Here is a 13,029-nt window from a genome sequence, read left to right as displayed (position 1 = left end):
CAATTCGTGGGTTCAAGCCCCATACCGGGCTCTGTGCTGACAGTGCGGAGCCGGGAGCCTGCTTAGGATTCTGTCTCTCCCTCTCTCTCTGCCCCTCCCCCACTTGCACTCTGCAAGTGTGTGTGTGTGTGTGTGTGTGTGTGTCTCTCTCTCTCTCAAAAAATAAATAAATATTTTTATTTTATTAAATTTTATTAAATTTATAAATATATATATTTATAAATGTTTTAATAAATTTTTATAAATTTTATTAAAATTTATAAATTTTTATAATATATATAAATATAAATTTATAAATTTATATAAAATTTATTAAATTTTATTAAAATTTTTTTTTAAGTTACCCACAAGGAGAGACTCCTATTCCCAACCACCATACAAACACCAGCCACAAAACAGCCCTTCTTACCAGCACTAGTGGGAAAAACAAGCTGGTGCTGGTAAACCCAGCACCTATCTGAGTAAAGAAGCACCTCTTCTCTCCCTCCAGAGCATTTGCCTAAGTGAAGGTGGTTAAGTCCCTGGAACCCACACCGTGGGCCATTTCCACATTCTGGTTCTTCTGGACTTTTCAGTTCACAGGGCAGAGGCAGGCAGTGGCCCAGGAACAAAGCTCTGATAAGAGTCTCACGTGGGCCAGTCCCTTTAATTTCTAAACACAAGGCCTTGGTCACAGAGAAGCCAAGTATAAGGGGTGGGGGGAAGGGGAGGCAGCAGCCCCATCCCTCCGCCCCCTCCCCAGCTGAAGAAAATGAGAATCCACAGGAAGGACAAGCAACTAGAAATATACAACTTCACCTTCAGAAAGAAGGGACTCTAATCGGGGCACAGGCTGAGCCTCCTATACAAATGATCTCATTTACTTTTCAAACAACCCTAAGAATTGGGGCTTTTTTGGATCCTGCCCCCATTTTACAGATGAGGAAACTGAGGCAAAGAAAAGTAAAGTGGCTTCCCTCTCCCAGCCTGGAGTGTGCCGCCCTAGAAAACACAGAAAGTAGGGTGCCTGGGTGGCTCCGTGGGTGAAACGTCCGACTTCGGCTCGGGTCATGATCTCACATCTTGTGGGTTCCGGCTCCACATTGGGCTCTGTGCTGACAGCTCAGAGGCTGGAGCCTCTTCCAATTCTGTGTCTCCATCTCTCTCTGCCCCTCCCCTGCTCACTTGCGTGTGCTCTCCCTCTCTCTCAAAAATGAATACACATTAAAAACAAAAATTTTTTTAAACACAGAAACTACCTGCTTTCTGTTACATTTGGTTTCTCTAGCTACCTAGAAGTTCTCACGCTGCAGTGGCCAGCTTTGAAACTCTGCTTCCAAGCTCCAAACCCTCCCTCCCCCACCCAAAACTGGGGCATCCAGGAATCCAGAAGAAGGGACAGAGGAAAGTCTGCAAGGGCAAAGACTCGGAAAAAGGGAGGGTCTGGCAACCAAGGCCATACATTGCCTGCCCCAAGCAAAACAACCATGTGGTAATTTCTGTAGCAAAAAGTCCAAAGAGAAAGAGGAAAAAAAAAAAAAGACACAATTGGTTTTCCTGGATGAACTTAAGCTAAATAAACAGAGTACCCCCAAACACACTTTGCTTTGGAAAACCTCATTAACCATCAACTGCCAGTTGTCACTAATAAAGTCCATCCTGATGCAAAATGTGATTCCCAGTCAACCTATTTTTTTTTTCCCCTGTGTAATCTAAGATAAGAAAATAAACAAGGAAGCACTCCAAAATTCACAGCAACACTAGACCAGATCTCCCTCTGGATCCTTGCAAAAATAATCTTGCGGCTGTTACACCTGGCAGAGGGAACAGGGATTCCACAGGTTTTCCAAACGGAGTCCTACTTTGCAAATGCTCTGTCCTCCAGTCCCCCAGACCCCGAATGCAAAAGTTATCTGTCAGATTCCCAGCCCTAGAGTCAATCTCTCATCCTATCAGCCTGAAATCTGGGAGATGTACTAAGGTGTATTTGATTGTTCTACCAAACGACACCCCCCCCCCCCAACAAAGCCTTCCCCTGGGGCCCTCAAGGATGACTTTTTCAACACTACAAAGGCAGCAGGCAAGGGAAGGGCCACAAAACAGAACAAGGAGGTATTTTTGGATGCTAATCACCAGCTCCTAAGAGCCAAGGCTGTTTCTCTCTCCTGAATCCAAGACAAAAGAGGGAAAACAAAACTATCCTGTCCAGGTTCTCCTACTGTGTTTCCCAATAATCAAGAGAGTGTGCCACAGACGTGCCCTCCTGGAACAAAGAGGTAAATCGCATTAGAGGGAAGCTAAAGCCCAAGACAGTGGGGATTAAACCACAAAAAGGGAACTCAGGAGCCAGAGCCAGGCCAGCACTGAGCATGCAGAGGAAAACTTGCCAGGGAAAAAGCCACGTGCATCCCCACAGACAGGAGCCTCACATTACAGAGGTGGGACGGCCCTGCACCCCAAACCTGACAGAAGGGCCCGGTGAGGCAGCGGGGGACAGCCCTACCTTCTTTCCTGGCTGTTCCCCAAACTTCCCATATCCTTCCCGTTTCCCCAAACCCCCCTATAGTAATTAAGCAGACAGAAAGTAAAAGATGGCAAAAATACGTAACCACAGGAGCGTAATGTTGATGCAGCACAACCAGGGAAGGGGCAAACATCCCTTCCTCCAGCCCGAGCCTCTTCCCAGCTCAGCCCTTTGGGAATGGGGCGTTCTTGGTGAAAGGGGGGACCCCAATCCACAAAAGACATGGGAGAACTTAAGCCGGGAAACCACCCCCTGTGCCGCCGCCCTCCCCCCCACCCCAATCCCTGGCGTCCCCTCCCGCGGAAGGTTATTTTTAATTGCAGGGGCAACCGCAAAGCAGGAAGCCCTGTCCCCCAAGCTCTGGCCCCTAACGTTTCCCCTAAAGCCCCGGAGCCGGGCACATGCACAGCCCCTGCCCCGTTCCCGGGAGCTGAGCTGCCCAGGTCCCCCCGCCCCTCCGCCCCGCTCCCATCGGCGGCGCCCGGCGCGGGACCCCCGGGCCGGCTGCGGAGCGGACGAGGCGGCACCGGGCGGCCGCGGGGGGCCGCGGGGGCTGCGGGCCCGGCCCGGCCCGCCCGGCGCTTCCCCTCGCGGGCCGGCCTCCCAGCCGGCGGCCGCCCCCTCCCAGCGGCCCCACGCGGCCCGGGCGGCCGCGGAGCACGTACCCAGAAGGGGTCGGAGCCATCGGCGCTGCAGAAGCCCCGGAGCGCCATGCGGCGGGCGGGCGGGCGGGCGGACGGGCCCGGCTGCTGGCGGCTGCTGCTGGCGGCGGCGGCGGCGGCAAGAGGGCGGGAGGCGGCGGCGGAGCGGGCCCGGGGCCGCAACGCCGCCTGGTTGGCCGGCGCGTCACGGGGATGCGGCGCCCCGCCCCGCCCCGCCCCTGCGCCCGGCTCGCCTCCAGCCGCGGGGTGCCGGCGGGCTACGCTGCGCCCCTCGGCGCCCACCCCGGCCGGGACCCGGGCGGGGGTGTGTGTCCTCCAGGAGCTGCGGGGACCCCTGCGGCCGGACTTTGCGACCCGTTTTCCAATCCCGCGGTGGCGACGGCGACAGCAACGGTAATAGTATCGCCAGGAGAAAACAGGTACCGAGCCCTCCGCCAGCCAGGACAGTGCCAAACGGCTTAGCTGTATCCTCATTGGATCCTTACTAGGAGCCCAGAGGTTGAATGACTTCTCCAGGGTCGCCGGGTCAGCCCCGCCAGCTGAGTCCAGAGCTGATACAGAGGACAGAGACAGTAGGAGGTGGATACGCTCATTGGTCTACCCTTCACAGATGGAGAAACTGAGGCCCAGAGAGGTGAAGTGACTTGCCCAAGGTCACACAGCTGCCAACGGCACAAGTGGGATCTGAACCCATGACCCATCTGCGCCAGAGGGGTCATGGTGGGAAGACTCCAGTCTCCATCCCAAACCGTTGTCATCCCCCACATAGGTAGAAAGCACCTTGCCATTTTCTCCATCATCTTTAGCAGCACTCAAATAACCAGGTTTTTGATCCTCTTAGAGGTAAACTGAGGCCTGGAGACATATCTTCCTCAACTCAGGTGGGGGTTACATGGGGCAAACCCATGTTAGGTTGAAAATATCCTATGTTGAAAATGCATTTAGGGGGCACCTGGGTGGTTCAGTCCGTTAAGTGCCCAACTTTGGCTCTTGTCATGATGTTCGGTTCATGATCTTGGCTTCATGAGTTTGAGCCCCACATTGGGCTCTCTGCTGTCAGAGCAGAGCCCGCTTTGGATCCTCTGTCTCCCTCTCTCGGCCCTCCCCTGCTTGTACTCTCTCTCTCTTTCTCTCTCTCTCTCTCAAAATTAAATAAACATTAAAAAAAAAAAAGAAAATGCATTTAGTGTATCTAAGGTACAGAATATCACAGCTTAGCCTAGCCCACCTTAAATGTACTAAGAACACATACATTAGCCTACAGCTGGGCAAAATCAGATCTAACACAAAGCCTACTTTGTAATAAAGTGTTGAATATGTCCCGTAATTTGTTGAATATTGTACTGAAACTGAAAAACAGAATGGTTGTTAATCAACTTTAACTGCTCTTGATTATGTGACCAACTGGGAGCTACAGCTTGCTGCATGGTGAGAAAGTATCATAGGGCATATCGCTAGCCTGGGACAAGATCCAAATTCAAAATTCCAAGTCCAGTTTCTACAGAATGCATATAGTTTTCACCCCATCGTGAAATCAAAAAATTGTAAGTCAAGCCATCATTTAAGTCTGGAACCACCTGTAGTGATAATTAACAGGCATTCACAGTCATGGGACTTCCTAAAGGCATGTTCTTAGCAATGAACATGAATTAACTTAAATGCTCACAACAACCCCATGAAGTTAGTATTATTATCATGATCCCCATTTTGTGGTTGAGGAAACTGAGCCCCAGAGAGGCAGAGTGATTTGTCAGGGATTACGGAGACAGTAGGGCTACAAACCACTCTTTGAACTCAGGCAGACCGGGAAGGAAGGAATCCGTAACGCTGACCATTTTGCCATACTGCCTCAGCACTGTTTAATGTACATGTAGTTAGTGACAGAGGAGCTGGGACTGGGGCCTGAGTGTCTAAGCTTTCACTGTGACACCAGCAATGCCTTTCCTTCCTTCTCTCCCCCTTAATCCTTTGCCTGATGTATAGTTTCCATCACACACACACACACACACACACCAGCTGCACCAAATAAAACAGGAATGGTGATTGAATGTGAGACATCCCCCCCACCCCCACCCCTGCCAAGGACTTAGGGAGATAGGATTGGTTTCTGTGATTTTTTTATTGGCCGAGGCTCCCCTCAGGGTGAGTTTTTAAGGGATAATTTCTTTCAAGTGATAATGCTCCTTGGCTGGTTGCTTTGAGATTTATACATCTAACGAATCCTTATTGAGCATCTATTATACGCCAGGGCTTGCTAGGAACGAGAGAAAGTTGCTGTTCCTATGCAGTTCGCAGTCTTAGGGTTGGGTTTTTTGTTGTTGTTGTTTGATTTTTTTATCTTTAAACCCAACATGGGGCTCAAATTCATGACCCCAAGATCAAGAGTCAGATGCTCTACTCACTGAGTCTCAGAGTGCCCCCAAAGTGTTGGGGGTTTTTTAAAGTATTTTTTATGGTAGGAGGGCAGGTTAATTAAATAATCACATACAGCAAAGGCTATTTACAGCTTTGGTAGAAGCTGGGAAGAAAAAGTGGAAGAGGGCCAACGAGGGCCCCGGCCTGCTGGCAGTGGAAGTCAAGGAAGGCTTCTGGGGGGAAGGAGTCTATGCACCGACATGCAAGCCATGAGTCCGGTCTTGGGGCCTGGATTGTGTTCCAGGCTGCAGAAAACAGCTTATGGAAAAGCCATGGAACAGGACAGAGCAGGCCCTCAGTAGAACTAGAAGACGGTCTGGGTGGCAGGAATCCAGAGAGTGAAGCAGATGGGACCCATCTGGGGCAAGACAGATCAGAAGGCTTGCAGGATCTTTTTGGTCAACCGGGGGGTGGGGGTGGGGGGTTCAGCTTGGCCCTAAGAGCAATGGGGAGCCACTGTTGGTTTCAAGTGGGGCAAGACGGACATTTTCCTTTTTTGTACGAACGTTTTGTTCATTAATTCTTTCAACAAATGTTGATTAAGCAAACATATGAAACGGTTCTTAACATCATCAGGGAAATGCAAAAAAAAACCCAAAAAACAAGAAACAAAACAAACCCAAACCCAGCCATTACAATTTATCAGAGTGACAGAAATGAAAATACCAAGCTTCAGCAAAGATACGGAAGTAAAACTCCTCTGTTAGCGGGGATGGACATTGGTTCAACCACTTTGGAAAGCTGCTAGATAATTTCTGCTGAAGCTAAACATAGGATTACACAGGGGCACAGCAACTCCACTGCTTTCTGGGAGATGGGAGTGCTTATGTTCACTGAAAAACATCTATAAAAAATGTTCATAAGAGCTTTGTTCAAAAAGCCCAAAACTAGATGTCACTGAGTGGCCCATCCGTAGTCAAAAGGGTGAATGAATTGTGGCCTATGCACACAATAGATCACTACACAGCCAAAAAAAAAAAAAAAAAAAGACTCAGACAGCTGGGGTGCCTGGGTGGCTCAGTTGGTTAAGCGTCTGACTCTTCATTTCAGCTGGGGTCATGATCTCCCAGTTCATGGGTTCGAGCCCCGAACTCTCTCTCCCTGATTCTCTCTCTCTCTCTCCCTCCCTCTCTGCCCCTCCCTGGCTTTCTCTCTTCCTCAAAATAAATAAATAAACTTCAAAAATCTTAAAAATTAGAAAAGAATCAAACTGCTAACACATATAACAGAAAGAAAGAATGGAATCTCACCAAACGCAGGAAGGAGCAGAAAAGGCTAGGCACAAAAGAGTACATTTGTTCACAACACCATTTATAGGAGGATCAAACACAGTCACCGCTAATAGATTTTAAATGTTTTTTTTTTTTAATGTTTATCTTTATCTTTGAGAGAGCATGAGCAGGGGAGGGGCAGAGAGAGAGGGGGACAGAGACTCTGAAGCAGACTCTGTGCTGATGGCAGGAAGCCTGATGGGGGGCTCGAACCCACGAACCGTGAGATCATGGCCTAAGCCGAAGTCAGACACACAACTGACTGAGCCACCCAGGCGCCCCACAACTAATAGATTTTGATTAGAGTCAGAATAATGGTTACGTGTGAAGGGGGTATTGATTAGGAAGGGATACAAGAGAAACTCCTCAGTAGCTGGTAAAGTTCTGTAACTGGGTTTGGTGGTAGTTACATGGTTTACATATACACATTTTAAAATTCGCTGAGCTGGACACTCAAGGTGGTTGTACTTTGCTCTAGAAAAGTTACACCTCATGCAGAAATTTTAAATAGAGAATGAATAAATGCTAAATATGAGTAATAAATAACGAGCATACCACTTTCCAGGAACAGGCAAGGTAATGGTCAAGGTCCCATAGCTGGGATGTGGCAAAGACAAGGCCCAGCCCTGATCTGACCTGCCAAGGCCCTCCCCGTGCTTCTCCTGCAGCCACAGACCCGAAGGCCTTCCCTTCTCTTCTCTGTCCCCTTCCTCCCCATCTTCAGCCCTTGTACAATTAAGAAACACCCTAGACCAAGAGGCTCTGGGCCCTGAGCCAAACCCACCCAATGGACAGCCTACAAAATAAAGGGTGATGAAAATGCAGGATGGAGATTTCAAGCACCAGCCCCTTTGCTAGTACGTGATTCAGTGAATCCAGCCGACAGGAATGCCCAAGAGATCCTTTTTAGTTCTCCCTGAATCCTAGCACCCTGTTCCTGTCGGTTTATTTTACAGTACTTGTCACTATTTGCAACCATTTAATTACTCATTTGCTCCACGGAGGCCTCCCCAGCCACACTGGAAGGTACCAGCCATTGCTGTCGCTCTCGGGAACTGCTACACCAGCCTCCTTCCTGGTGTCCTGTGCCTGCCCCTTCCCACTGCCATCAGCAGCCAGAGGGGTCCTGTTAAAAGCAAGGCAGCTACACACCGCCCCCCCCCCCCCCCCCCCCGCACAGAACCTGCAATGGCCTCCCCACCATGCTTAGTCCACAACCCGACCAGATACGATCCAGCAATTCCGTTTCTGGGTCGGCACCCACAAGAATTGAACGCAGGGACCCAAACAGATATTTGCACCCTAAGTTGATAGCATCATTATTCCCGAGAGCCAAGCAATGGAAGCCATCCAAGTGTCTGCCCACTGATGAATAAAGCAAATGTGGCCTCTGCATACGATGGAAAATGGCTCAGCCTTAAAAACGAAAGAAATTTTGACACAGGCTCCAAACTCTGAGCCTTGAAGATGCTGTGCTAAATGAGATAAGGCAGTCAAAGAAGGGCCATACGGTGTGAGTTCTCAGAGTATTCAAATTCATGGGGATGAAGAGTAGAATGGTGGTTGGCAGGGGCTGCGGGGAGGGGAGAAGTGGGGAGGTCGTGTTTAATGGATGTGAACTTGGAGTTCTGCAAGAGGAGAGCACGCTGGGGATGGACGTGGTAAGATCTGCCCAACAGTGTGGACGTGCTTAATGCCACAGAAACGTCCCCTTAAAAAACGCTTAAGATGCTTGGGGTCACCTGGGTGGCTCAGCTGCTTGAGCATCTGATTGTGGCTCAGGTCATGATCTGCAAGTTCGTGAGTTCCAGCCCCACGTTGGGCTCTGTGCTGACAGCTCAGAGCCTGGAGCCTGCTTCGGATTCTGGGTCTCCCTGTCTTTCTGCCCCTCGCCCACTCTGTCTCTCTCTCAAAAATAAATAAGTATTTTGTTGTGTGTATTTTGCCACAATAAAAGAAATTAGAATAAAAGAAGCAAAATAGAGCAGTTAAAAAAAAAATCCTACGAGGCCCCGTGTGACCAAGCCCCTGGCCATCTCCAACGTCATCTTATACCTCTTTGTCCTCAGTCCCTGTTCAGCAGCCACATGGAGGGCTTTCTGTCTCTTGAACACGCCAAGCTCATTCCCACCTCCTGCCTTCAACTCCTGCTAAGCCCTCTGCCTGGAGCCTTCTTCCCCCAGATCTTCAAGTGACCCTTGCTTCCCCTCAGGGCTCAAAAGTCACCTCCTCCCAGAGGCTTTCCCTAATTAACTTACGCTGAGTAACCCCACTCCCTCTAACTCATCACCTGCTTTATTTTCATGCTAGCATTTAACACTACCTGAAAACGCTTAATTGGCTCTTCTCTCCTCCTAGATGAAAAACATGCCCTTGTCTTCCTTCACGAACTCACTCAACAAATATTTATGGAGCATCAGGCAGTGTCCTGGCCAGGAGCCAGCAAACAACCACCAGCCCTTTGTTTTTGTAAATGAAGTCTTATTGGAACTCAGTCCCATACATTTCTTTATGCCTATTTTTATGGCTGCTGTATCCCTACAACCTCAGAGCTGAGTAGTTCCAACAGAGACAGTCAAATTTGGGAACCAAAAAATCCTGCTGGGTCCTCAGAGGCCAGATCAGGTAGGGCCTCCCAGACCACCACAGTTGTTTACAGAAAGTTCCTTGGGTTGGGAGGGGGAGGGTTGAGTGTTGAGGCCAGAGGGGCAGATGAGTTGGTCAAGGTAAATCTCACAGGGGAGGTGATATTTGAACTGAGACCTGAATGAAAAGGGTGTCAGCAACCAGAAAATCTGGGGAAGAGCGCTTCACGCTTAGGAAACAGCAAGTACAAAGGTCCTGTGGCAGGAACAAGCTTGGTATGTTCCAGGAACGAAAAGAAGATGCTTGTGGCTGGAGTAGAGTGTCCCAAGGGGAGTGGTGAAAAGCTAGGCTGGGGACTTGCAGACTGTACTAGAGAGTCTGAATTTTATTCTCAAGACGGTAGAAATCCCTTAGAGCAGAGTTTTTCAACCTCCACCCTATTGACATTTAGTCCAGATAAGTCTTTGTTGTGCGGGGCTGTCCTGAGCAGTGCAGGATGTTTGGAAGCATCCCTGTCCTCTACTCATTGAATGCTAATAGCAGCCTACCCCATTCCTAGTTGTGATGACCAAAAATGTCTCCAGACATTGCCAGTTACCCCTCTGGGGGGATATATCCCTAGAAAGGCACATTACCCTGCCACCAGAAATGGTGATGCTGGTCTACGCCCGAGGAATGAACAGGAAAACACTCCTGACCCCAGCGAAACACGGCGCAGTGAACACATTTTATCTCTGCTGCCTCTCGTAACCTCTCTGAAACGACCATCAAGGGACAAGAAAGGTTTCGATTGATGAGGACAAGGAGAACAGGAGACGAAACAACCTGAGATGAGGAATGGGCACACGATGCTAGCAGATGGAAAAAAAGTGGTGAGCCAGTGAGCGAACTACAAGCATGGAGGCCAGCAAGAACTAAGCTAATCCCTACTCTAGAGGCCAGAGGAGTCTGAGAAACAGTTACACGTGGAGGCTGAGACCTGAAGGGCTGCATGGAAGTCAGCACAAGGAAAGGCTGGATTCCTCCCGCCCCACAGAGCAGGTGACATCTTCCCCAGCCACAGCATAAGACAGAAGGTATTAGCGAGCCTGTATGTGGGAAGGGGCAGGGCGTGGGAAAGAGTGGGTGGTAGAACTCAAGACAGAAGGATTCAGGGAGAGTGTACCTGGGAAAGCGGGGGGGAGCCCCAAGCCCCCACCCCCATTCTGCTCCCATGATGATGACAGGCAGGCCAAGACCTCTGAAAAGTCAAGATTGGCTAAGTCATGCTGCGGTAACAAAAAACACCTGAAACCCAGTAGTTCGAAACAACTAAGGTCCATTACTTTTGCTCAAGCTTCGTGTCCTTGTGGGTTATGTTTACTCAGTCTGTTAGAGCAGTCGTGGTCTCACAGGTGGATGATCACCACGCCAAAGGGAAAAGAGGGGTTCAGAGGGTCCCACAGTGGTCATTAAATGCTCTAGCTTGAAGCGACACATGCCATTTTTTAGATGAAATTCACAGAGTGTAAAATTCACCGTTTATTTTTATTTTTATTTTTTTAGAGAGAGAGAGCATGTGAATGGGGAGGAGGAACAGTGGGGCAGAGGGAAGGAAAGAATCTTAAGCGGACCCCATGGTCAGCACAGAGCTGGACATGGGACTCTATCCCACGACCCTGGGATTGTGACCTGAGCCAAAATCAAGCACTGGACACTCTACCAACTGAGCCACCCGAGCGCCCCCCAAATTCACCACTTAAAAATGAACACTTTGGGGCACCTGGGTGGCTCAGCGAGTTAAGTGTCCAATTCAGCTCCGGTCGTGATCTCACAGTTCGGGGGGTCGAGCCCCACATCGGACTCTGCACTGACCGCTCAGAGCCTGGAGCCTGCTTCGGATTCTGTGTCTCCCTCTCTCTCTGCCCCGCCCCTGCTCATGCTCTGTCCTCTCTCTTTCAAAAATAAATAAACAGTAAAATAAATTTTTTAATCAAAAAAATGCACAATTCTTGGGGCACCTGGCTGGCTCAGTCAGAAGAGCACATGACTCTTGATCTTGGGGGTATGAGTTCAAGCCCCACATTGGGTGCAGAGATTACTTAAAATGTTTAAATCTTAAAAAACAAAACAGAACAAACGATTTGCTGGTATTTAGTACTTTCACAATATTCTGTAATCATCACCTTCTTTAGTTCGAAACACTGTGATCACCCGAGAAAGAATCCCGTGCCCATAAACGGTTGTTCCCCAGGCCCCTCCCCCCCGGCCTCCAGCAGACATCCATTTACAACATTATATCTCTGGATTGACCTGTTCCCGATCTTTTACAGATATTAACCCTCATTACTTGTGGATTTCATGTTTCTGAATTTGCCTACTCTCTAAAATTTATTTGTAATCTCACAATCAATACTTGCGGCTGCTTTCACGGTCATTCACGGAAATGTACAGACTAGCAAAAAATTTGAGTTGCTTAACATGCATGTTCCCAACTGAGGTCAAACAATGCAGTGGTCCTTTTCCTTCAGCTCTCACACTCTAAAAAAGTATCCTTCTTGTGGTATATTTGGTGCCATGTATTTTGCATTTTTATTGGCGCTTTTTGTTGGTGATTTCACTGTTTGAAATGGTCCAGAGGTGCCTGGATGGCTCAGTCGTTTAAGCTTCTGACTCTTGGTTTCTGGTCGGGTCATGATCTCATGGTTTCTGAGATGGAGCCCCACGTAGGGCTCTGTGCTGACAGCGAGGAACCTGCTTGGGATTGTCTCTCTCCCTCTCTCTCTTTCTCTGCCCCTCCATTGCTCACGCACATGCACTCTCTATCTCCCAGAATAAATAAATAAACTTTTATTTATTTTTATTTTTTTAAAGAGATAAGCTCTAATTTTTGTTTAATGTTTATTCATTTTTGTAAAAGAAATTTTCTTTTTTAACGTTTATTTATTTTTGAGACAGAGAGAGAGAGAGACAGAGCATGAACGGGGGAGGGGCAGAGAGAGAGGGAGACACAGAATCGGAAGCAGGCTCCAGGCTCTGAGCCGTCAGCCCAGAGCCTGATGCGGGGCTCGAACTCACGTACCGCGAGATCGTGACCTGAGCTGAAGTCGGACGCTTAACCGACTGAGCCACCCAGGCGCCCCCCTTTTTTTTTTTTTTTAATTTTTTTTTAATGTTTATTTATTTTTGAGACAGAGAGAGACAAAGCATGAGCAAGGGAGGGGCAGACAAAGAGGGAGACACAGAATCTGAAGCAGGCTCCAGGCTCTGAGCTGTCAGCACAGAGCCCAACGCGGGGCTCGAACTCACGAACTATGAGATCATGACCTGAGCCGAAGTCGGACGCTTAACCGACTGAGCCACCCAGGCGCCCCTAATGTTTATTCATTTTTGAAAGACAGAGAGAGAGCACAAGCAGGGGTGGGTGTAGAGAGAGGGGGATACAGAATCTGAAACAGGCTCTAGGCTCTGAGCTATCAGCACAGAGCCCGACACAGGGCTCGAACCCACAAACTGCGAGATCATGGCCTGAGCTGAAGTCAGACGCTCAACTGACTGAGCCACCCAGACACCCCAATAAATAAACTTTTAAACAAACAAACAAACAAACAAA

At 49.0% G+C, this 13,029-nt stretch overlaps 1 protein-coding gene across 2 annotated transcripts in view; it reads right to left on the bottom strand.

Annotated features, from left to right (window-relative positions):
• The window catches only part of ABCC1 (ATP binding cassette subfamily C member 1), a 140,581-nt gene extending 137,292 nt beyond the window's left edge, over positions 1-3,289 (bottom strand). For both annotated transcript variants that reach the window (XM_053894464.1, XM_053894465.1), the window contains exon 1: positions 3,169-3,289. In XM_053894464.1, the coding sequence (XP_053750439.1) occupies positions 3,169-3,216 (48 nt within the window). In that variant the 5' untranslated portion in view covers positions 3,217-3,289. The remainder of the gene's footprint in view (positions 1-3,168) is intronic.
• Positions 3,290-13,029: the final 9,740 nt, after the last annotated feature.

This window comes from Panthera pardus, unplaced genomic scaffold (genome assembly GCF_024362965.1).
Source record: "Panthera pardus isolate Hobbes unplaced genomic scaffold, ASM2436296v1 HiC_scaffold_5, whole genome shotgun sequence".
Taxonomy (NCBI): Eukaryota; Metazoa; Chordata; class Mammalia; order Carnivora; family Felidae; genus Panthera; species Panthera pardus.
This window is presented reverse-complemented; position numbering and strand designations above follow the sequence as displayed.